Source organism: Peromyscus californicus, unplaced genomic scaffold (assembly GCF_007827085.1).
Source record: "Peromyscus californicus insignis strain IS unplaced genomic scaffold, ASM782708v3 Scaffold_17__1_contigs__length_78620276, whole genome shotgun sequence".
Taxonomy (NCBI): Eukaryota; Metazoa; Chordata; class Mammalia; order Rodentia; family Cricetidae; genus Peromyscus; species Peromyscus californicus.
Window position 1 is genome coordinate 42170159 of NW_026294469.1, and position 25726 is coordinate 42195884.

The 25726-nt window shown below is 44.9% G+C and overlaps 1 protein-coding gene across 1 annotated transcript in view; it reads left to right on the forward strand.

Moving 5' to 3' along the window:
• Positions 1-25726, forward strand: part of Prdm6 (PR/SET domain 6) — a 104835-nt gene that overhangs the window by 55826 nt on the left and 23283 nt on the right. The window contains 2 exon segments of the mRNA XM_052741460.1: positions 17010-17137; positions 20589-20713. Of these exon segments, the coding sequence (XP_052597420.1) occupies positions 17010-17137; positions 20589-20713 (253 nt within the window).

Sequence of the window (25726 nt, forward strand, 5' to 3'; positions counted from 1 at the left end):
CAAAACACAATTGCAATCAAATATGAAATTAAAGTACAGGGGGAAAAACCTACAGGAAGCACAGGGTCTCTGACCCCATGGGGGGGGATCGAGGGAGGAAATTAGAGAGGACAGAGACAGAGACAGAGAGACAGACAGAGAGACAGAGAGACAGACAGAGACAGAGAGACAGAGATATTTCAGAGATGAAAAACACCATCCACCGTTGAGAAGAATGTCCTCAAAAATACCCTGAGAATTCTAGCTCCTCTCCAGACAGTCTCTTCTCTATTTCTCTGTTCACTGCTCTCCTTCTATTTGGAAGTTTGGGCTTTGGCAACCCTTTTTAACTCCTGTGTGTGTGTATGCACACGCCCCCTTTGAGATGCTAATAAAAACTGTGAACCTTCTTCCCAGAAGATTACTCATGAACATCCATCATTTTCTCAGGGTTTCAAGGTGTTTGCAGCCTTGCCCAGAGCCTCTCCGTGGACCTAGTGTAAGAGATTCCATTCCATTCTTCCCTTTCAGCCCACAGATGTTTCCTGTGGAAAGAGGGAGTCCTCAGTCAGGACTAAAGATTAGGAAACTGATTTTATAGACACATGCTAATTAGGTGGTCGCTTTTCTTTGGGGTTGACATGAGTCATAACCTCTGCTAACCAGACGACTGGCAAACCTTGAGCCATAGCTATTGAGGTTTACAGGATCTCCTGGTTCAGTTCCCAGGGAATCACACCATGTGGACTCAAATGGCTGTCCAGAAACACAGGGTGGACCTCTGTAGAAAGCACAGTACACTTGCCAGCCCTCTGGCCTGACTCTGTGAAAGGAGCTTTATTACCAAGCTCAAACCAGGGTTGTTTAGAGGCCTGGGCTACTTCCATTTTTCAAGGCTCTTGATAGATTGAGAGATTAAGAGATGCCAAAACAGGGTTACGAAAACAGCGGTATACTTTAAATGTTTACCTTTAACAACTTAATGCCTTTAATACTAGAAACACAGAACTGTGCCATTCATAAGTTAATTACAGGACTTATAAAAATGTTAATTTATGGTTCACGACAGGCAGTGTGGTCCCGTCATAGAGCCTGAGTTCAGAGTTGTGCAGAGTGAGGCTCCTTCTTTGAATCCCGTCTTCTATGATTGTGTGGGTAGCCCCATTTGGAAATAGCTTCAAAGCTCTCGATTTAAGAGCCTTTATGAAACTGGTGCTAAAGGACCCCACTGCCTCCCTCGAGAGTTGCCGTAGAAAGCTTGGAGGATGAGCTGGGATTGTCTCTTCTCCAGAAGTCCCTGCCTTCTCCCTTCGCTCCTTCCTTCTGAGGGAACCTGTGCTCTTCTTCTGTACCTTCAGCAGCACAGTTAATGGTTGTCCCCTGGTCCGCCACAAAGATGTAACCAGCATTGCCCAATAGGAAGGGCGCCACAACGGTTCCTGTCTTCTCTTAAGGATGGGGGGTATCAGCACTTCGAATCTTTTAAAAATTCATTGCTCCTTCTCAAGCTTCACTTCAAGTTCTAAGTGAGAATTTTTGTTTCGGGAGTAGTTCTTGGATCTACACTCACTGTTGGAGTAAATCCTACCTACCAGGGTCCTAATGAGTGAGATCTTGGGGCGCAGAAGAGGGATAGAAGGCTGGAGAGCCATCAAAAGGGAAGACTAGGCATGGTAACAGCAACCCTTAGCAAGGAACAGTTTGGGGCCTGGAGGGAAGGAAGAACAGATGTTGGGAGAGGGGCAGGCGTCCACTTTACTCTGAGCAGTCTTCGGACTCTGAATTCAAATTAAGCTTCTCTCAGCTCAACTTTGCAAAAACTCCTGCAAGCTTTTGAAGGACCTGTTAATTTTAGCCAGTGAGACAAGGCACATTTTGAAAGAACAATTATTGTTTCCTTTGACATTTTTCTGAGTGGATATTCATCTTAAATGTATTGGTCCACTCAAAGATCAGAAAGAACTGGTTTAGTGTTCAGCATTTGAATCATTACGGGGCATTCTGTCCTTTTTTTTGCGCTCACCTGACTGTCTACCATCTACCCACCTACCCATCAAAACATTCATCCATTTACCCATCCATCCACCCACCAACCCACCCACCTACGTATCCATACATCAACCAACCAACCAACCAACCAACCAACCAAACAGCATTTTCTGAACACCAGGCTTCCCATTGTTCTGAATGCTACAAGTCATAGGCAGATTTTATTTTTTTTCTCATTGATGTGATATTCTGGCAGATTTCAATCAAATGTTTGTTTAATGCTACCTTCATGGTTTAGATGGGTTTAAATAACTAGCATTCCCTCTCTCTCTCTTTAAGTACTGATGTCCTTTTTTCAAAATTACCTATGAACCCATTCTAAATAGGATGCAAAGAAAGACTGGATGGGAACGTCTATGGATTTGGGTACCATAAGAAATGTCTTGATTTGTATCACACACACATCTCTTTCCTATTATACTGTAAGTTATTTGAGGGTAGAAGTTGAACCTATGTTTTTAATGTCTTACCTCAAATACAGCAGTTGGCACATGGTGGCTACTAACCAAATGTCTATCCCAAGAATTCTAACCAAGAGGTAAAAGGTCAAGATCTGAGACCCACCGTTAGTACCATCTCCTTCTGTCTTTGCTACCTAGTCTCTGGATCTTGATGAATCAAGACGAGTGGCCTCAGCCCTTACTATAGCAAAACTGGCCTCCTAAGTCGGAGACTGGTGGCCTATGATGTGTTTGCTCAGATCCTCTATACACCTTCAAGGACAAGGGCTCATATACACTGAAGCCACCCATGTTACTCACAAGTCTCCTCCTGTCCTCCTCTGGGGATAACTTGGAATCCCATTAAGTTTTACCTCAAAGTAGATATCTCAGAATGGCAGCCACCTCAGGGGACATTCCTTGGGGACCATAGCTGCTTTAGAGCACCCCAGGGCTCTCTTAACTTTCTTGAGTGCACTGAATCCAAGAGCCAGCTTAATGTCTGCCATTGTCCTATGATCCAGAGCAGGATGGTGTCCAGTGAGACCTGGGGGTATACTGGGCACTGGCTCAACTCCATGTAAGTAATTTCTCTTCATTTACTTAAAGTCTGGAAATACGTTTTTTTGTCCTCCACAGACAGCCCCCTTCCCCTAATAAAGTGTGTCTGACAATTAGACTTTATTGGTATGGTTATGAAAAGAATGTTGTAGACTTAGAAAAACATAATAACTTAAAGAATGACACATTTCAGCAAAGAAATAAAGTAGTGAGCTGCTTTGAAAAGAAGTGAAACCATAGGAAACCATTATTTCACTGGGATAAACACTCTGAGTCCTCACTGAATTCTTATAAAAAAAAAAAAAGGAGAGTTGAGCTCTAGGGCAAGGTGTGTGTGTGTGTGTGTGTGTGTGTGCGCGCGCGCGCGCGCGCGCGCGTGCACTTGTCTACAGATAGAAAGGTGGTGTCTCTCTGACTCTTTTTTGTTGTTGTTGTTGTTGTTGTTTTTTTTTGAGACAGGCTCCCTCTATGCAGTCCTGGCTATCCTGGAACTTGCTATGTAGACCAGGCTGGCCTTGAACTCACACAGATCAGCCTGCCTTTGCCTCCTGAGTGCTGGGATTAAAGGCGTGCGCCACCACGCCCGGCCTTCCTCTGACTTTTGATATACAGTCCCTTTACAAACCTCCTTACTCAGGGCTTTGTGCACACTTATGATGCTTCCCACAGAGTGCAGTCATTTGCACTGCACGTTGGCCCAAGATACTCCTTGGAAACCTTATTCCTCAGTACTTAGATAAGATATCTATTCCTTAGTAGCCACTGTGCTAAGGCTGTAAAATCAGTAACAGTTTCACCAAGCTCTATCTAGTGTGTTCCTACTAGAACCCTGGAGTCAAATGTTTCTGCTACAGTGAAAGGTTCAGTAGTACTCCATGAGACACATTGGACGAGTCTTCCAGGGATTTCAGCAGGGCTTTGTGATTGCTGCATTAGCTCAATGTGCTACCTTACGACAGTGGCTCTCCAGCTCCTTACTCTTGTGCTGACCCCCCCAACCATAAAATTATTTTCGTTGCCACTGCATAACTGTGATTTTTCTACTCTTCCAAATCATAATGTAAACATCTGTGTTTTCTGGTGGTCTTAGGCGACTGCTGTGAAAATGTAGCCCCACCCACAAAGGGATCGAGACCCACAGTTTGAGAACCACTGTCTTATGGTCTTAAGGGCAGAACTGTTTGCTACAATGGTAGGTGTAGTGGGAAAAATCTCATCAGTTTACACTGGTATCCGCTGTGGGATTGCTGTAACAAAATAATAATCCCCTTTTCTGTTTGGTGAAGACCTGGCCTTTGTTTTTTTGCCAAATGTGAGATAATGTAGAATCAAATTTCCTCCATGGTTTAATTTCCTAAATTCATACTTTCTCACATATAACACATTTTCTTTTATTGTTTCAAAATCTGCCTCTTTGCTCCTTCTCTCTCTCTGTCTCGGTCTCGGTCTCTGTCTCTCTCTGTCTCTGTCTCTCTCTCTCTCTCTCTCTCTCTCTCTCTCTCTCTCTCTCTCTCTCTCTCTCACACACACACACACACACACACACACACACACCCCACAAGCAGTGATTCCTGCCTGCTAGTCACAGGCTGAGATCAGCCACAGGCTGGAATTCCCTGGTACGGAGTGCTGTAGTGTTGTTTACCAGATCCCTTCCCGTCTCAGCCACAGGGCAAAGGAGAGACAGGAGACAGCCAGACTAGAAGGGGCGAGAGGCTGGGACCTGGGTGTGTGACTCTGCGCTTTGAAGAGGAGAGTTCTGGGATGAGATGGCAGTGGTGGATGGCATGCTCCTGGATGCTACGCAGTAAACTGACGGTGAAGAGTTCCTTGGTGGCTTCCGGCTAAGTGTCCACTCCAGCTTCCGGGAGACTTTCCATCTACACAGAGGTCTCACTTAAATGAGAATGGATGTCACTTAAAACCTTGGACTCAATCTATGGATCCGGTTCTTATAGGACCCAAGTTAATTTCATTTGCAAATATATTTAGCAGAGAGCAAGACTGACTGGCTGTTTTGATTAAAACTGGGTTTAAAATAAATACTGGATTTAGGCAAGTTTTAGATGGGTGCATCATTGCAGAGAATTTCACATTTGTGATTTTACATTTATTTAACACTGATACTATGAGACAGAGGAGAGAAAAGAGGGAAGGAGAGGAGAGGAGAGGAGAGAGGGAAGGAAGGAGAGGAGAAGAGAGAGGAAGGGAGGAAGGGAATTGCTGCATGCAAATATTTCCAAGGTGGTTCTTAGCAGTGTGCCATTACCAGTATTTTCCTTTCTAGAGCTGGTGCCGTGTGGACACTGGAGACCGCTGTGCACTGTGGATAGTACTGTTGTGAGGAGCAGGGAAAAGATAGGTTTGCAGTAGAGCTTGAGGATGGCACCAAGCCAGTGCCCTGAAAAATGGCAAACATGTCAGAGCTAACAGCTGGATGCAGAAATATCCCTCTTTAATTTGGATGGATAAAATTTTCTTTCTCAGCGGGGCGCTCTTGCGAGAGTGGAACATCAAAGAGGGAGGGTCTCCCCAGTCAGACATCGGCTGGCTCCAGGATGGAGCAGAATGAATGAACTGCCAGGACTTTTCCAACCCGTATGCTTCTGCCCCTCGAGAAGTTAAAGGTTCGGTGGCTTGTTCACATCACAAAGTCCTGATAACGGCAGCCTGATTCCCCTGAGTCCTGCTCTGATCGGCAGACAGGGGATGTCTGAGGAGGACTGCCGATTGATGGGTGACAGGCTACCACTGTCCTCAGAGATAAATGGGAGTCACCAAACGCTGGAGGTTCTCAGGCCATCCCTGGCGTCCTGTCCTAATCCTGAGCATCACCATCTCCTCTGCTAAGTGACACTTAGCAGCCACTCACCCATGTTGTGACCAAAATACCCACTTCCATCTCCTCTCCCAGCCGGGTGGGTCTCTGATGAAGGCTGCTCTGCCGGGGCCACCACCACCGGCGTCTTACAGTCCATCGACACTTTTCAACTCTTTTTCTGATTACCATATTTCAGTCTTGACTTATATGTTAGTGTTATCTGCAAACTCAACATAAACCTGTAATGATTTTCTAATATTTCTGGGGCGTGATGAATGTGGATTGACAAAGTACAGTATATAGCTCTCTCCCAGCATTACTGAAAATCCAGCCACTGTGTGTAGAATCATTACTCATTTACTTTATGGGGGCATTTATTACTTGACCTTTGAAGTCTTGTCTCAAAATCGAGGCATTCCAGACATTCCAGAATAATTCCAAAACAAAGTGGGGCGTGTGTTACCCATTAGAAACAACAACAGTAGAAGTTAATTGTAATGAAAGACGTGGGGAGAAAGTGTCATAATAAGGACACTAACAGAATTACAGATTTGAGAAAAAAGATAAAACAGCACAAATAATATGAGCACACTAGCTAGCATTTAATGTAGAAGCTAGCATTGCGGACTAGGCGACCTCATTCTTCTGCCTTTTTTTTTTTTAATGTCACTGGCCATTCTGGCACCCTGCCAAAGGAAGGAGAGTGGTTCTACACAGGCCTGGGGATTTATGTCTTCATCTATTGCACGGTTTCTGGGTGTGTAAATTTTACTAACAGATTAAGTAATTTTCACTAAATTGACATTTGCTCTGAAAATAGGGATTTGTTTGATAAATGGCATTATTAATCATGGTGAACATAGTTATGACCCTCCTTTGGAAAACTTTAGATGCTTTTAAAGAAAAAGCCCCACCGTTTCCCCCTGATAGGACGAGTGGGATATGATTTTAAAAAATGAAAAATAAAAAAAACAGCAACAGTAGCAACCAGAAGGCTGGGGGTGAGTCATGCACCTTTCTTAGCGCAAGATTCTTTTTTTAACTTTAAAAAATGTCATTATGTGTGTGTGTATACACGTGTACACTTGCATGTGTGTGCACATTCACAATTGTGTGTTTGCAGATGTATGCATGTCACAGAACATGTGAAGGCTAGAGGTCAACTTCCAAGATTTCTTATCTGTAAGACTGACTAATACCTCAGCCCTCCTCATAGGTGAGATGTAAGGATCAAGTCAGCGTGGTAGAGGAGGTAGGGACGAAGATGCGGTAAGATTTATGACTTGGTGACTGACTGCATTCCTCTTGAGTGGAGGTGAAGGCGTCTTCACACATTTCAGAGGAGTGAATTGACTTTCCTTATCTGAAATGTGTGGAAGCAGAAGTTGCTAAGATCTCAGGCTCTTTTGGATTTGGGAATCTTTACATAGGTTTCCTCTCAGAGCATCCCTAATCCAGCATCCACGATTTAAAATGCTCTGAAATCTGAAAGATTTTGAAGTGTTTCCATATTAACAATATTAACAAGTTTCAAACTTTGGAACTGTTTTGGATTTTTAATTTTCAGGTGATGGGTGCTCAATCTGTATGCCTTTGTAACCTCTCTTCCTATGCTTTGAGGTAGCTTCATTGGAGAGATGACTCAGCAGTTAGGACCTCTGAATACATAAACATGAAGGCCAGAGTTTGAATTCCAGCACCCATGTTACAAGCTGAGACTAGGCTCAGCGGTTCTGCGGTTACCTGGAACCCCAGAATTGATGGGCAGAGACCAGACTCTCTTGGAATTTCTGACTTCCTGTCCAACCAAAACAGTATGAGTTTTGGGTTCAGGGAGAGACCCTTTCTCAACAGTAAGGCAGAGAGTGGTAGAGGAGGGTACCTAATAACTCCCTTTGGACTGCAGTCTGCACACTCTGCCACACTTGTGTGCATTTACCTCCCCCCCACACACACAAGTGAGAGGGGTTGGGAAGGAAGAGAGCATGAACAAGCACATGAGATTAGGAGTCGCACTTGTGGGGATCTTGATGTCTTCCTTAGAGTGGAGAACTATGCCAAATCCTTGTGCCATTTGGGGCTCTGAGCTGAAACTTCCACATGTCCCTGCTCCCAGATGTATTTGATCATACAGACTACTGCTTTCCTTGAATAAGATGAATTCATGGAAATATAAAATGCCACTCTGGGGCTTTCCGTGATCAATATATCAGTGATCAGTTATCCTGCCTTGTAGCTGATGTACAGGGAGGGAGATATTGGACTCCCCAAGCCACCACTAATTAAAACATTTGTGATCAATACCTGTTAGTTTCAAATATGTCCCAGGAATGTTCTTAAAGATGTGGGTGTGGGTGTGAATGACAAGCTTAAAATAATTAAATTTAGGAATACAAACTACAGGCCTGAAGACAAATTTGTGTACTGTTTTCTAGACAGTAGTTAAATTAGTGAAACATTTTTCTGTTGTCGTATGTACTTTTATTTTTTATGTTGAATGTTATACGTTTACAAGTATATCTGTGCACCATATGCATGCAATGCCCTCAGGCACCAGAAGAGGGCATCAGATTCCCTGGGCCTAGAGTTAAAGACAGTTATGAACTATCACGAGGATGCTGGGAATGGAGCCTGTGTCCTGCAAAATAAGCCAGTGCTCTTAACTACTGAGCCATCTCTCCAGCCTCCCATACTTTTACTTTTAAATAATCTCACCTGAATGATAAAATATAAACAACTGATTGACTTTTATATCCCATTTGACATTCTAAATCATTTCCTCATTCTTTTCTTGTGTGAAAAATGTATATGGTTAAAATTTTAAAATGATGAAATGCATTTCTGCCTTCGATGAGGGTATGGTCCGGTCATTTTAGGAGTAATGCATTTGTATATGCCAACATAGATATTGTCTTAATTTTTTTTAACCCAGATCCTCACACATGCTAGATAAATGTTCTACCACCGAGCTAGACACCAGCCTGTTCCACATATATTATGACTGTTGCTCACTGGCAGGCCACTACATTTTGCCTGGGTAGACGTCAATTATAATGTTGGTCTAAGGATAACTAATGTTCTCTGGGCAGTCCCTGGGTGCTGAGCCTTTACACACACATGCTTATTTGATTTTCATCTCAGTTCTTGGAGTAGGGACCTTATTCGCACCCTCCCTCCACCCTAGTTGTCAGCTTTATTGAGGTTGGACAACTGCCCAAAGTCACAGGACCACTCATGATGGAGTCATGACTGTAACTCACACTTGTTGGACCTGACCCCCATAGGTGTGCCCCCGTGATCACCACTAACTAGACCTGCTCATAGAATACATTTTTACCTGTAATATGTAAGAGTTCCTCTGCCAACTATATGTTGAGACTAAAATCTACTTTTCAGTAAAGGTGTTCTGATGATTAACTTCACGGTCAAAATAATCAAGTCTGTGGTCCTTTTGACACACGGTGGAATCTCAGAGCACACATTTTTACCTATCCTGGCAAATCATATGCTTTTTAACTTTTTAACTTAAAACCCCAATTTTTGAACTTTACAGAAAGATGGACAACTGTAAAAACATGGTGTGAGAATGGACAGAGGAAATCTTAGGGACTCTCCCCCTAACACACACACACACACACACACACACACACACACACACACACACACACTTTTTGTTCTCTGGATTCTCCATCAGCTGTGAAGAAATAGAAAACACAGGCAGCATCCGGCTCCCGGGTGTGCATAGAGCACTCCCCGTGACTTCTCCCGACTTCATTCAACCACCATAGGAAATTCACCTACATTTCAGAGAATCAGAGGAGGTCTCTTCAAGGAGATGACCATTTGCTTCTGAGCTTGAGTTGTTAGTACTTTTTCAGCCTGTTTCTTTGCATTTAGGAATAATTTCTCCTGAGCCCTTGAGGAAGAGCCAAGATCTTCACGAAGCTGTGCTTCTCATGAGTGTGGTGGTCCTGGGGCCTGTTTTGGATGCTTGGGTCTAAAATATGTTCCCTCCTCTCAGGTGCTTGGTGAAAAGCTGGACGAGACTCAATGGAACAACCAAACGCCAGGGACCAGGGCCTTCGTGCAGGGCTAGGACAGGGATGGGGACGAGGAGATAGAATTGAGAATGTCTCTGTGAAAACTGACTAATCCCACTGTCCAACCCAGGGACTACCTTTATTCCTTACTCGGACAAAACACGGGCACTGGGGGATGAGAGGAATGAGTCTAAGTTGTAGTTCAGGCTTCTTTAGTTCAAAGCTACTGGGCCTGTTCAGGGCACTCACAGAATTCAAAAGAAGAGGCAGCCTCCGGAATACTCTGGGAGAGGTGGGGAGGTGGAGAACTGACAGGTGGCCTGCCCAGCCTTCTCCAAGTGCTGTCACTAGCTTTGGGAGACCTCCCTCCCTTCCTTTTGTCGCTGCTGACTGGGTTGGGACAGATGGATGCTGAGTTCCCTGTGCTCAAGATTTAGCATTCTAAGTACCTTTTAAAGCAGTCTAACAGAACCGTTTCATCTTCCTGGAGGCCTTATCTTCCACAGGAAATGCTCTCCCTGTGGTTTTCCATACAGTGCTCTCCTCCCCCCAGTCAATACAAGATTCCTACAGACGCCCCAGGAATGGTGTCCCCCGGATAATGCTGTTGCTTCCACTGAGCCTTCCTTCTTCAGCCAGGGCAAAGCTACTGGTATTAACCCTTAGCTGACCTAGTTTGATCCTCCCTCCCTCCTTCCCTCCCTCCCTCCCTCCCTCCCTCCCTCCCTCCCTCCCTCCCTCCCTCCCTCCCTTCTTTCTTTCCTTTTTAGAGACAGGGTTTCACTGTGTAGCTCAGCTGACCTTGCACCGTTCCTGCCTCAACCTCCCAAGTGCTGTGATCACAGGCACGCACTACCCTGTCTGTGCTCAAGACTTCATTGCATTTATTACAAGGGATCCTTCACTTGAAAAGATACTTAAAACATGTGTGTGTGTGTGTGTGTGTGTGTGTGTGTGTGTGTGTGTGTGTGTATAGGCATGTTCTCCTTTGTTCTGGAAGGATGAAGGTTTCTGAGCAGTGCAGGAGTGATGGATGTTTGCAGGGTTTTTAGGCTGTTACTTCAAGGTTCTGTCAAAGTGATAGTGCTGATTGCCCTGTAGCTGTGGTTGCCAGGAAGTGCTGAAGGAGGCTGGCCAAGCACTAAGAAGATTACTGGAAGCATTTGTGAAGTCAGTGTCCCACCAGTCAGTAAGAGGCCCTGGGAATTAGGAAGAGTGGAGGTGGACACTTTTCCTCAGCAAGATTGGAGGCCTGCTTTGCGATTTTTTCAAGAGAAGTTGAAAATCAAATTAGGCCACATTTTTTAAAAAAAAATTTAAACACTTGGCAAGCAAAACGAAGTTGTGAGTGACTCATTCGAAAATCCTGCTTTACACTGTTCATTCAGATTCCTATGACTCAGAAGGTGGTGTCTTCCTATCGGTGATAAGATGGATCCATGGCAGCCATACAAGCTGGCAGCACTCACAAGTGGCTAAGCTGTCTGTACTCAAGCTACTCTGACCAGCAATCATTACTGTCCAACACTGGCGTACATCTTACTCCTTCTCTTTTCATTTGGAGTTCTGTTCTAGGAAAATATAAACATGGAAGAGAATGGCACCTCAGATGCCAGGGAGGTGCTTCAACTCCTTTCTCGTGGAGGTTTTCAGTCAATGCCACAACGCGGTTTGAAGTGAGAGAACTTGTGTGGTCTTTATACATAGCAACTACAGCTGGTGTTGTGGATCGAAAACTTAAAATCACCTTTAAAAGTAACAGTTAGCTCTCCCGTTACTCATCTTGCTAGGCCTGTTGATGTAAGATAGAAGAGATGCACGGGCCAGAAGCAGTCGTTTTAAAATAGCAGCGACAATCACAGAGGAAAATCAGAGGCTGATCATTTAGAGAGACATTTCCCAGGAGGGTGCACTGAGGCACTCCTGACCTCCAGCAATAGGCAGCCTTTTTGTCTTCACAATACACACACACACACACACACACACACACACACACACACACACACACACACATCGAAAGCACCAAGACATAAAGACCCAGGTTTCTATGTTCTGTTTGTATTTTTCTTTCTTTGATCAGAAAGGAAAAATAGAGTCTAGGGTTGGAGCTGAGTCCTTGGGTTTAAGGTCTAGTGTGAAAACAGAAAAGAAAAAATGGGTGGGGGGCGTGGAGAAAAAGAGTCACTGCGCAGATCCCCGTTTATACACCAAAAGCACTGACCAGTCATTGGCACCTTGCTGGATTTGTGTCAGGTTTTCATTCAAAGCAATGAAACCTTTTTAAAGTGGAATCCCGTTGTTTCCTCGATGGTCTTTGCTTCTGAAGACCCCCTCTCTAAGGAGCATGTCAGGGATCCTTCTCATGAAGCACCTCAGAGTTTGGCTGCGTATATTTGCATACGCTTTCTAGACATTGCAGTAGCTACTGCCATCACATGCTCTACTTAGAGAATTATTTTGTGTATTTTAACAACTGGTAGCACAATGGCTTGGAACTTGCTTTTTCTCAGTCAACATTATGTTTTTAGTATTGATCTCCTAATACAAACAGATCTAATTCATTAATTTTAAATGTGCTAAACAAATGTTTTTGAGTGCCTAAGACAACTTATTCTTCCAATGATGAGATGCTCCCATTATTTCTAGTTCTTTGCCATTCCAAGCAGTCCCTCCGTGAATGCCTTTGAAACCATCTCCTGAATTCAGCAGAATTTCACTGGGGTAGTTTCCTAGATGTGAAACTGCTAAACCAAAGGAAATAACCGTTCTCAAATTTACTGAGATATTGTCAAAGTGTCCTCCAGGGTGGCTGTGCCGTAGTACACTTCAATTTGGCAACAGGCGAAATGGCTTTTACATAACAAACACTAAATGATCCATTCTCCAGTTCAGAGTCTCCATTACAGAATTTACCCCCCACCCGCCCCCGGCCAGGTGTCCTATGTGTTTCTTCTCATGCAGTTCTCCCACCTTGAGAGTTATTGGCTTCACTTTGGAAAAGAATAGAGAAACTATTAAAACGTCGTTCATTTTCATCCAGAATCAAGGACACCATTTCTGCCAAAAATGGGCTGTGTTAGGTGTTATCGCAGAATGAATCTTTTCCTTAACCGAAAGTTAACACGCACGCCTTTATGCTCCCCACTTGAATGAATAAACAACTTCTGACTTTTCCAACACTTTCATAGGTCCTAGGGGAGTTGTCTAAACACTTTGAGCATTTAAAAAAATGTTTCCTGCTTATTTAAAAATCTTTTGAAAGACAGATAATAAGAACCAGTAATTCCAGGTCTTGGCATAACTCATCTCCAAAATTCCTTGAGTCTGGTGGGGGGGGGGCTATCAGGTGTCCATCTTAAAACTTCATGTTAATGTCCCACAAATATGGGTGTCAGTTCCACCTCCAGAACAACTTCCTGTACTTGTAACTGTAGCTGCTACCTTGGGCGGTCGCAGTTGATACGTCTCATTTGGAGTTCCTTTTACCTTCCTTCTGCCTAGAAGAGGATGGCTGCTGTCTGGGAGATAAGCTACATACAGATTTCTTAACCAAGCTCTTCAGTGTTGACCAAGCCAACCGACCATAGTGACTAGCAAAGCGCACCCTTTGTAGCTATATCTCTTGGGGATGCCTTTGGCTTCTGTTCAGCACTCCGCGTTTGCACATCCCCCTACCCGTTCTATGCTCTTTGTACTGAGGAAAGAACATAGGCTTCCAGATTTTCTGGCTCCTTTTGGTTCTTGCAAGAAAGGCTGCATTTAAATGTTGTCTCTTAACAGCACAGACCACAAAGAGCCTCAGAACTGTCTTGAGGCCAAGTGCAAAACACTGGGTTCTGGGCTCTCAGTAACCACCAAGGAGATGCTGGTCATATCTGTCTAATAAGCTCCTTTGAGGAACCCTATGTGTGTTGTCTGACCTGAAACGCATAACATTTGTGAAGTGTTTTTTTTCCCTCCCAGAGGTGTTGTGCCTACAGGTATAGTTAGATCTATGTTTTAAGGATTACAAAGGCTAACGTTTAGATAATATCTTAGAGATCCTGTAAGGAAGATGGGTTAAGGGGATCCTTGTCCCATTTCCAGTGCTAACCGTGGAGAGAGAGCATTGAATGCAACTGAAAGCCATTAGGAAGGAGATTTGTGTATGGTAGTAGCAGTGCTTCCAAGACTGAGGGCAGAGTCAAGGCCAGATGAGCTTCTTCAACCCTAGACATGCAGCTATGAGACGGAAGAAAGCATACAGGATCGTCACAGCTTTCTGTGAAATACTGCAATCAGTATTGGCCAAAGCCTGGAAGGCCTGGCCTCATGCCACATGCTGCTTTAGAATATACTTCCTGACACATGATGATCTACTTTTTCTTCGAGGCAAGAAGGAGACACACATTGTGGGTTCCTTTGTGGGCACAATCTATTCAGAGCAGGAAATCCCTTTCCAGTCATTTCAGGTTGGACTCGTGAGCACATGGTGTTCAGCTGAGCTCACACGCAGGCTGGGCCCTTTGGTCTACAACGTTACAGTCGCTTGTGGCTGAGGATCCTGGCTGGGAGCAGTAAAGTGGACTGTTGTGCTCACATCTTAGGGTGTTTGTGGTAATTACTACCGGCATCCTTTATGCAAGATGTCTTTGTAGGGAAAGGGAGAAGGGATTTCATCCAAAAATTTTATCCCACTAATTATCAATAGTGGTGTTGAGGGGACAGGATAGTTTTGTTCAGTCTCTCTGTCTGGTGACCGCAGTCTCATGGGGTGAGATTTTTGAGTGTTGTTTGACTGTCTTTGAAAAAAAAAAAAAAAAGCAAAACAAAACCAAAAAATACAATGACAAAAATCAATGAGTGTAATGTCACCTAAACATGCTGTCTACCTTTCGCTTGCTGCTGAGCAGGTGGAGCTACCATGTAACATGCTTCCATTTTCTGCTGTTATCCCAAAGCAAGGAATTGGAAGAGGCATTTAGCCTCAACTGTAACACAGTCGACCGGGGACCTTTTCCTTCCTTTCGGGCTGAGTTGATTATCAGCTGTGATTGTCCTGGAGTATGGCGATCAAGTGTTAAATTCTCAGATGATTGCCTTTATTGGCTTAATGTTTGCCTTTTCCTGGGGGGCAGTGGAGAGGTTGGAGGAGGAGACAGAACATCAAGCAGATCAAGGGAGAGCATTCGCTTGCTTTAAAATAATGGGTGAAAGCAAAAGAAGGGACTGGCATGAAGCCCAGGGTCCTCCGGAACCGGAACGCTGATCTGAATGAGTATGAATGGCCACACAGTGAGGGTTTCTCTGGAAGATTTATCCTGCGTGTTTACTTGGAGGGGAAAAGTGGGAGGGCTCAGAAAAAGAGGCACGGTTTCTCAGGATGCCCTGGGGAACTCCTCAGCAGCTCCCGGGAGGCTGTACTGACTTTATTCAAAATATACTTAGTTCTCCTGGTGTCCTTGTAAGGTCTGTACTCCTAAGAAACTAGTTGTGTGCATGTGCATGTGTATGTATGTATATGTGCAGGTAGGTGTGTGTGTGTGCGTGTGTGTGTGTGTGTGTGTGTGTGTGTGTGTCCACCTGTCTGTGAGTACACGTGCATGTGGAAGGCAGAGGTTAACTTCAGGTGTTGGTCCTCAGGAGCCATCTACCTTGTTTGGTGACACTGAGTCTCTTATGGGAACCTGGAACTCATCATTATGGCAGGCTCATAGGCCATCAAGCCCCAGGGATCCGCCTGTCTCTGCCTCCCCAGCAGTAGGATTCCAAGCTTGTGCTACCATGCCCAACTTTTTTTTTTTTTTTTTTTTTTTTTTTTTTTTTTTTTTTTTTTTTTTTGGAGACAGGGTTTCTCCTTGTAGTTTTGGTTTCTGTACTGGCTCTTGCTCTGTAGATCAGGCTGGCTTCAAACTCACAGAGATCCGCCTGGCTCTGCCTCCTGAGTGCTGGGATTAAAGGTGTGTGCCACCACTGCCCAGCCATGCCCAGCTTTTTATGTGGGTGCTGGGGATTTAGCTCAGATCCTCACGTTTCTGCAGGAAGCACATTGCCAACTCAACTATCTGCCCAGACCTCAAGGAACTATTGAACTGCCTTGTGCTTCCTGGCTGCCTCAATGTCTGGGGAAACCTTAGAAAATTACTGTTTATTGGATATGTAACGGCCTTATCTCCTGCTCCTGGACACCATGTCACACAAAGTTCCTGGAACCAAAGTGGTTTCTGGAGGGGCACTAGTGACTCCACTTTCAGCCCTCACTGTGTGTCTAGCCAAGTTGCTGGAATAAGGATTCTTTTGGGGACCGGGGGTGCGGGGTGGGGTGGGTGTCCGCGGGGCGTGTCCTGTGCTTACTGACTGGTTTGAAGTGGGTTTTCTTTTCTTTTTCCTATCTTGAGGAATCTGCTAGGGCTGACCTCAGGCAACAGTGATAAAAGTGACCTTGATTGAGAAATGTAAACTCCATAGGAGACAGCTGTTTTCTTCTTCCCCTTTCTGGGGATATTTTGGGATGACCCCTCCCTTAAGGGCTTCAGAGACCTACATCTCCTGTGGGGGGACAGTCCCTTTCTTTCATCCCAGAGTCCATTTTTTTTTTTTAACCAATCCTCTACAGTTCTACAACTTCCCAGCTGCCTTTTGCTGGGGATCGCCCAGCTCGGGCGGATGGACAGTGGCTGCCTCCTCGAAGGCTTTTGAATGGCTGCATGCTGGAGACCGAGGCCCTTTTGCGTGCTGGTTCCAACCACGTCAGTGCGGCCTCTTCTTTCAGCTTGCTTTGTTTATCCGGCAGCTCATTATTTAAGACTAGCCTGTCAAAATAGGTTAAATATTCTTTGGGAAATCTGGTCACATCCTTGAGACACCACAACTATGTTTAATACAGGGAAGATTGGCTTGATAAGAGGAACGTGATCGACTTGCCCCACCAAAAAATATTTCCCTGTTACCCTGGCTGAGTTTCCACGGCCATCAATTGGCACTAGCGAACCCAAGGACCGTAAATCCCCCCCCCCCCCCCCCCCCCCCCCCCCCCCCCCCCCCCCCCCCGCCGCTGACGTGGAAAGACACCAGGGGAAACAGGAAGAAGGATTGCTGATGTTTCGTCCTAACTACTTGACCTTCTGACCTCTTCTCTAGATATATGATCAAGATGGGACACTTCAGCACTTTATTGATGGTGGGGAGCCCAGCAAGTCGAGCTGGATGAGGTATATCCGATGTGCAAGGCACTGTGGAGAGCAGAACCTAACAGTAGTTCAGTACAGGTAAAGTATGAATGACTTGGTTTACCGCCGGAACCCCCTGGCTTGCAAATACAAACCCAGGCTTGCTGAGAAGCGGTCGAAAACATCCTGCCGAACTCCGTGTAGATCCGTTTGTCTTTGCTGGGTTTCCGAAATGCCTTAGTTCGTGGACATTCAGAAACAAAGGCGCTAGCAGAGGCCCTCTCTGGCTCCACGCACAGGCTGACGTTACTCTGCGTGGTCACTTGCATGTCCGTACGGACCCGAATGAGCTTGACAGCCCCACCGAATCGGGGTGAATCCCCCAAGCAGATGTAAACACACACATACACATAAATGGAAGCTTGCAGACTCGGTTCCAGATCGGTTCCTTTCAGTGTCCATCAGTCTGTCTCCCAGAGACAGAATTAGGTTCATTTGCACAAAGGTCTGGAAAACCAAGAACTCAGTCTTCCCCAACCGGCCAGGCTCAGCAGCGGGACTGAGCCACGGCGACCTCTCCTGCTCTCTCCAAAGGTTCCAGAGCAGCTGGGTCTGGCCTTTTGATGATTTCAGCTGTGTTCCAGGTGATCTGGTTGTTTCAAATTAGAGAAAGGGAGTCCCCACCCCCACGACTGTCTCCTAAGATGAATGGGCAGAGTCCAAAGAGTGACAGGTCCGAAGAGAGGGATCCTCGCTTCCCAGAGTCACACAGGGATGGAGCACTGAGTCGCCCCTTCCCAATACACCTGCTGCCCCCACCCCCTGTTCCCAGGGAAGGCTGGACTCAGGATGAGAAGGCAGGAAACAAATCGAACAGAAAAACAGCCCCCCCCCCCCCACTTCTTCCCTCAGAATCCCTCGAAAACATGTGCCTTATAAATATATGAGCTCAGTTATAAACAGCCATGTTCCCTTCAGAGGCAGAAGCAACTGTTTAGCTTTATTGGGCACCACAGACACATCAAAGCCGAGAGCCTTGTGCTCGGCAACTTGGAGTTCTGCCTCGGGCTATTTATTTTCCTTTTTTCTTTCTTTCTTTTTTTTTTTTTAAGTGAAGTCCTTTTTTTAAAATTTTTCTTTATAGCTTAGAGGGTTCACAAATCTGGCTCGCTCGTTCTCCGAAGGTCTCTAAAAAGAACATCGTTGGTCAGTGTCTGACTCATTGCCTGGGTTTCCCATGCAGTTTTATTAAGTAATGGTTTCCGTGAAATAGTGCAGGAGGCCGCGGGGTCACATCGGTGCAAACCCGGCCGTGTGCATTGGCTATCGGGAATTTTCTAGGCAACCCCGAGCTCCACGATTAGCCAAGGTCGTGCTTGTGGGATCAGCAAGAGATAGTTTGGCCACTTCTGTAATAAATACCAAGGGAGCTCTTGAGGCAAATTCTAAATTTGGGACAAGAAACCCCTTAGGGGAGCAGGGCATGAGTAAGCCATTACCTATCTGTCAATAGTAAGTGGATTTTACAACTCTCCTTTCATGAGGGCGCTGAAGCCACGGCTCGCCCTCAGCCGATCTGTTTTGGATTACTGCAGATCTTTAGACAAAGAGCTACAAAAACAGAATTTAAAAAAACTGGCATCCATCATGAGTGACCACGTCCAAAAGTAAGAAAAGAGTAAAGTTGGACCCCGAAGAGCTAGCCTAATTTTTATTGTACATGAATGTCCTCTTCACAAAAAGTCAGCTGGTTTAAATTCATTCTGTTATGATTTGTAATATCTAAATGGAATTTTCTTCAAAGCGCCCTTGATTGATTGACCCTTAGCTGAACGTTTTGTTTTTATTTTGAGGCTGACAATAATGTTTGTTGGCATGTGTTCTGCTTCAACTGCGTTGGGACGCCATGAGGCTATCCTTATGAGTCATCCAACCACAATACTAAATACATGTCAGCAAAGGAAATATTATCTGAAAAGGGAAAAATCCCTTTGATGTGCTCCAACATGCCGGGATTTCTGCAAGCTTTGGAAGCTCTGGGTGCTTGTAAGGAATGGTGTACGCTTACACATTTCCCCCCTGCTTTTTCGGCCTACTCTGTGCCTCAGAAGACCACCCATCGCTCGAAAACAGTCCTGGTCTTTCAGCAGCAAAGTGTGTCGCTGGGTTTCGGCACACTCATTTGCCGGGCGCTGTGTTTATACTAAGGGAAGGCAAACCCAGAGATGAAATGTTACAAGGGTGAGGTACAAAGTAGACTCAATTTTTCTCAAGTTAGGAGATGTCAGTGATTTATAACTCGGTTCCAATTTTGATTTTTTTTTTTATGCAGCAGTGGAAAAAATTAATAAAATGTGCTGCTCCTGGAGGTGCCAAGGCAGGAAGGGCAGCGAGGGCTGGACAAGCGACTGCAGTTTTTGTCAGATATTCATAGAATGTTGGGGAAAAAAACCATTCTGCTTAGCGAGCAGTGCTCTCGTGAGACAGGATGGCAGTAAGTTAGGAAAATAACAAGATAAATGAAATTTTTGCAGCTGTAAGTAAAATATTGAGAATCTGCACTTTTTTTTATTGATCTTTATGATCCTGTTGCCAAGAGCCACTTTGTGGTGACAAAATATGTTGACAAGTGCATATCTCACTGCCGTGAAAAATGTGGAGAGAGATTCCCCTTATGTCGGCCGTGTTCTACACAGGACAAATTACGCCGCTGCAGCCAATTCCTTCCAGAAAGGCAAAATTTAAGGCCCACCAACCCTAAACACTTTTATCTGGAACTTGAGGCTAATATTTGTAACAATCCCTCATTGAGGAAACCAGTCTCGACACCCTCATTCTTTTCAAAAATCTGTAGATTTTTCTTAATGGCACCGAAGCTGCTGTTATAAAAAATGTTTATTTCTTGGGACCCTCACTCCATCATCCAGGGTGTAATCTTTCAGCCCGAGTAAAGTGCTCCTCTTGTATTTATTGAATTTCCATCCATTTCACACAAGAGGACTTTTCTCTTCTCCTACATCAAACTTTAGGGCTGGAAAGGGGAGCAGATAGGAAGGTTTTTCGTTCTTCTAGTCCTTTTATCATTAAGTTGCTTTATTTTATTATGAATTTGGGGACTCCTAACACCAAGGTGCCAGAATATACCAAGTGCTTTTTTCTTAAAATAAGAAGTAAATAATATTAATTTACATATGAATTTGGGGCAGCACTCAACTGCCTACGTAGTTTGCCACCAGAAAGAATTTTCTCATTAGTGTGAGATGGAATTTTTATTTTTTTTCAAATGAACTCTTCTTTTCCTGCTCTCCCCTGGGCCACATATCTGTCTCCTCAAGACCCTCTCTGGAGGGGTACTGTGGAAATAAACTATACGTTGTTTATCATACTGAGTTACAGGCTCTCCTCAATTGCCTGGGATAATAAAGTGGGTGTAGATTTATTATAAACTGTTTAGGTGGAGCTGGGAAGAATGTTTTGGGGACAATAAAAATGCAGCGGGACATGTGAGCATTACGTCTTACTAAGTTGGATTTTCTTTTGTTTTAAATAGGTCGAATATATTCTACCGAGCCTGTATAGATATCCCCAGGGGCACCGAGCTTCTGGTGTGGTACAATGACAGCTATACGTCTTTCTTTGGGATCCCCTTACAATGCATTGCCCAGGATGAAAACTGTAAGAATCTCCTTTAGTTCTGAATTCACACACACACACACAAAAACATACCTGTTTCAAAGCTCACTTTCAAAGAATGCTTTTGGAAACTTCTGAAATGTGGTTCACTGTGATACATAAAGTGAACATGCACGGGTCCTTCTACCACTGTTTGCCTTTCCTGGCCAGCTCTTTGCCTGTTCATAGTTTCAAAGCCTTTGCCAGAGTTTTAAAGCACGGCTGACAAAAACCGAATGTGGAGTCTCCGGGTCTCTACGGAGCACTCACTGTGTGTCTGCTCCAATGCTAGCCACCTTTAGAGGGAAAATGCCAGTTCCTGCCCTGAAGGGAGGCAGTCTTGTTGGGGCCACACTCCAAACAAAAGTAACAGAGAAACATTGCTCAGTCAAGACTGTCACCTCTGCAGCCATTTGACTGTGAATTAGGATATTCATTACAATAATGGGAGTAAAAGCTATAGGTATAAGACTGCGGAAGTCGTGTCTTTCTATATTTTCTTCTTTAAAACCACGTCTGGAACCACAAAAATTTCTTGATACCATTGTTATCCTGCCAAACATGACCTTTAAAACAATAATAGACTATTTAGGCTGATGTGACCTTGCAGCAACTTCTACTTGAACTTACTTCAAGTATGATGCTTGGGAAACAGTTCAGGTGATATCCATATTTGGAAAAGATTAAGGCAAATCCCAATGGGCATCAGGGAGAACACTAGCTTCAATGATGTTGTATTTTCCTGTCGCTGAGCTGACTCATCTGCGGAATGATAATTTGATATGCTACATGAAAGGAAGAGAGACAACAGATGGGTTTGTTGATGGGTGGAGAGCTTCATCTTGGAAGAAGTGGTCTTTTCCTATTTCCGTCTCCATTCTCTCTTTCCAACACACTCATCCCACAAATGCCCTCCGCACCACTCATCACAGTGCTGGTCTTGTCCCTGTTGTCTTTAATTCCTTTGGGGAAAAAAAGAAAATCTTTAAAGAGTACACTATTATCAACTTTTCTATTTTACCCTAATTCAAACCAAGCTCCAATGAAGACATGTATCATGACATTCTCCCGACTCTTGGAGTTTCCCCCAGAAACTGTTCTTTCTGCTGCAATACCCTTGTTGGAGGGAGTGTCTGTTTTCAATGGAGGTAATCTCCATTTTTGACATGGTTGTGTGGTTGGCATTAGAGCAGACGGAAGCATGGCGGCCTCTATGTTTTCCCTTACCCCGCATGACAACCTGTCTACCTCCCTCATGAATAGAACTAGAAGCTAGTGCCGCGGGTTTTCTCTGTGCTGGAACCCTGACACAAACTCAGCTCCTAACGTGTGGAGTGTGAGCCGAAAGAAGTTTGGAAGTCCTGTGATGTTCTTCTTTCCTCCTTGACCACAACCTGGTACACATTCTGAAGATGCTGTGTTGTGTGTTGAGGAATGTGTGGATGTAAGCACATGAAGGCCCAGAGTTCTGAAGTACAGCTCATCGTTCAGTCAGTCATTAATTCCTATTTGGATTGATCACCTACTATGGGCCAGTCTTTGCTAGGTGCCACACATGCAGAAGGAAGAAAACAGTCAAGAAACCCTACCCTCATGGAACTTATGTCTAGGGACAGGGTGCCGTAAATATGTAATTAAATGTTTACATATTTACACAGACAGTAGTGTGCTGTGGAGGTACTAAAGCAGAAAAAGGATGTGTGCTAGGAGTGTGGGGCTGCGGATTCAGGGAATGACTTGAAGTGGTCCCCACTGGCAAGCTAGCCTTTGACGGAAGACTTAAGGAGGTGAGGGATTGAGTCACATGCTGCTCTAGAGAAGAGTATTACAGGCTGTTGGACTAAACCCCTAAGAGCCTCATGATGGAAATGTCCCTTGCATGTGGAAGAGCATCCCAGAAGTTGGCCCTGGGTATGGTGGTGTGAGTGACATGCAGAAGATAAGTCAGGTATGGGTGAAATGGGGGGCCATGTATCTGGTTCCCTGTGAGGACCCCCTGCCTTTTGCTCTGTGAGCCTGGTGATGGGTCTGGAATGGAGTTTTGTGCAGTAGTGAGATGGTCTGACTGAAGTTGTAGTTGGATTCCTCTGTCTTTTGAGTGTAGATTGCAACATGAACAGTGAGGTAGAACTCAGGGGCTCTTGTAGAAACCAGGGGAGAAATGATGGAGGTGTGGACCAGCGTGGGAGTGATGGAGGTGGTGAGAAGTTAATTGGACATGAGGCACATTTTGAAAGTAAGGCCAACAGCATCTTCTGACATTTTAGGTACCCAGTAAAAGGTGTCTAGGATAACTGAGTCTTCTAGTCTATCTAAATAGAAAGTGTGGGATGGCCACATAGGAATTGCCATGCCTGCTTGGGTCTTTGGAGTAGAAGTCGTATGCTCATACATTGTTTTTACCACATGCATGGAGGTGACTGGGGTTGCAGGTAGGGCATTTTGCTGTCTATTTGCCATTGACAACCACCTGGCAGCGATCTGAGTATACTAAATGGTGTTCAGATTCAGTGCCATAGTGTCGTTAAAAATGTGCTCTTTGGAACAGCACACCGTTTGTGTTCAGGCCTTTCTCTGGCAGCTGCACCTGTATGAAGCATTCTTGAGGATTCTGACTAGAGTGTTAAGTGAACTCTGCCAGGGCATGCTATGCCATTTTCACTCCTGAAATCACAACGGTGTACAGTTTGTGGCTTCAGTAGGAAAGCTAGGTTGCCCCTTTCAGGAATCAGTTCCGAGTTCTCAGTAAGGATTGAGGGAAGTTTAAAGAGAATTAAGTCATCGTCTAAAAGGCTTAATGGTGACAATGTCTCTTTCCCCTAAGGGTGTTATGGGAATTTTTATTTCACTTCCTGTCTCAAAGCCATATATCTGTCATGTGATTGGCCACCCAAGAACCGGAAGGCTTCATCAGATAGTGAGGGGATAAATATGACTTCAATTGTAATTCTGAGATAGAGTCTCATTCCATTTGATCACAGAGAGGCCAGGGAGTGCTTTGTGATGAGGGTTCCTTATTCTGTGCTAAGAAAATATTCATGAGACTTAGACATGCAGATGTATGAAGAGGCATGGCAGGGAATTTAACAGATAGGCTTCCTCACCCCGAGTCATTCAAATCATCTCAACAGATCAGCAAGTCTAAGATGATTTTTACCACACCTTGCTGGTGAAAAAATAAATTAGGTCTCAAAAAGGAGCTCCTTGAGATCAAAGACTCTCTCGTCAAACACACTTCTTTATAGTGCCGTGCGCAAAGCATGCGATTACATGTGTTGGGCTGGGGAGATGCCTCAGCAGGTTAGGGCACCACCAAGCCTGGCGGATCTCTGCATTTCATCCCAGGACCTACATGGTGGAAGTGGAGAAGCAGATGCCTGAAAGTTGTCCTCTGACACTTGTGCCTGTCACACACACACACACACACACACACACACACACACACACACACACACACACAGAGTTAAAGTAAAAGTACACTGGATAAAGATGAGACCTTCTATCACAATTATAAGAGGAGATTAGAAATTATTTCAGACAGATCTCCCTTTGTTAATGAAACGGATACTGAACTAAGATATCCAAGGAAAATGTGATTTTAGTTAGTGAATAGTACTTATTAAGCACTTTCAGTTAAAAAAGTATCATTTTCTTCCCAGGGTTCTTTCAACATGCAGCATACACACTTTCCATTGATCATGTGCAGTGGGACCTGGGGCTCAGTAAGTGCCTGCCTCTGTCAGCGGCATGTAGCTGTGGGGCCACTGGGTACATGAACTGCCCGGCAAAAGCCGCCTGCCCTCAAAGAGGAGACAGTACTCCACACTGGCATCCGGGCTCTGGAAGCAATTCCTGTGTTGTTTTCTTTTTAAAAAACTATAGTTAAAAAAATGTAAGAGAGCTCCAGAAGTGAGAGCCTCTCCATCCACCGTGGGCCTTTCAAAGAGCCTGAAGGAAGGCTTGTGTCGACAGATCACATCCGCAAGAAGGAGCGTGGTCGCCCCAAGCTTCCAGTGGGGCATTAGCTCCCGCAGAGTGTAAAGACCCGAGTGGTTCGTATTCTTTTCAGAGGAAATTAAAAGAGAGAAAGAAAGAAAAAAAAAGGCCTGGGAATAAACGTTAAACAAGTCTTCCTAGTGCTTGTTCTGTCTCAGCGTATGAAGCGGAGGTGGCCGAATGTGAGACTTGATGGCCATGAGGGAGCTGCCCTGGATTAGACCCTGCCTGGAGGAGGCCTGTTCCTCTTGATTTGCAAAGAGCAGCAAATAAAAAGGGCCACCTCTGCACAGGGCCTCTCATCCCCTCTATTCTTACGGACAGTAGGAGTGCAGCCTAAGGAGAGCCCTGCTCGATCCTTTATCTGTGTGACCTTTAGGATACCGTGATACCATTTAATCCAACAGAGGTATCTGTATCTGTGTGTGCAAGGCCTGAAAGGAAGCATTGTGATGGTGTGCAGAAACGCAAGTCCCTACCAGCTTTGGAGGCTAGAAGCAGGTTCATTAGCATACAACTTAAGCATAAAACCCATTGAAGGCGCCTCTTGGGGGAGCTATGGTAGAGCCCCCGAGCTGAGGGTGTTAGGTTGAGGAGCCAGAGCACCTACCCCTCCTATACAGAGAGAGACACTGGGATTGGGCTCCTTACACAAGTCGGAGTATAGCAGGGGCCTATCCTTTCTCTGAATGGAGACCAGAAGAATGCTGACTCCCAGCCAAGAGGCCAAGAAACTGTCCATCTTGAGACACTGTGAAAACAGTGCACACGTTCTATAGCTATAGAATGGTGTAGGCCTTGATTTTTATTACGACCTGCCAGAAATAAAATCTCCAGGTCAAGCCTAACACAAAAATTGGCCGAGGGCTGGGGAGGTGGATCAGTGCCTTGCAAGCATGAGGACCTGAGCGAGGTCCCTGGACCCCAATGGAGCTGGGCAAGATGGTACACACTTGTCATCTCAGAGCTGGAGAGGCAGAGACAAGGGGGGCCATGGGACCTGCTGGCCAGCCAGTCTAG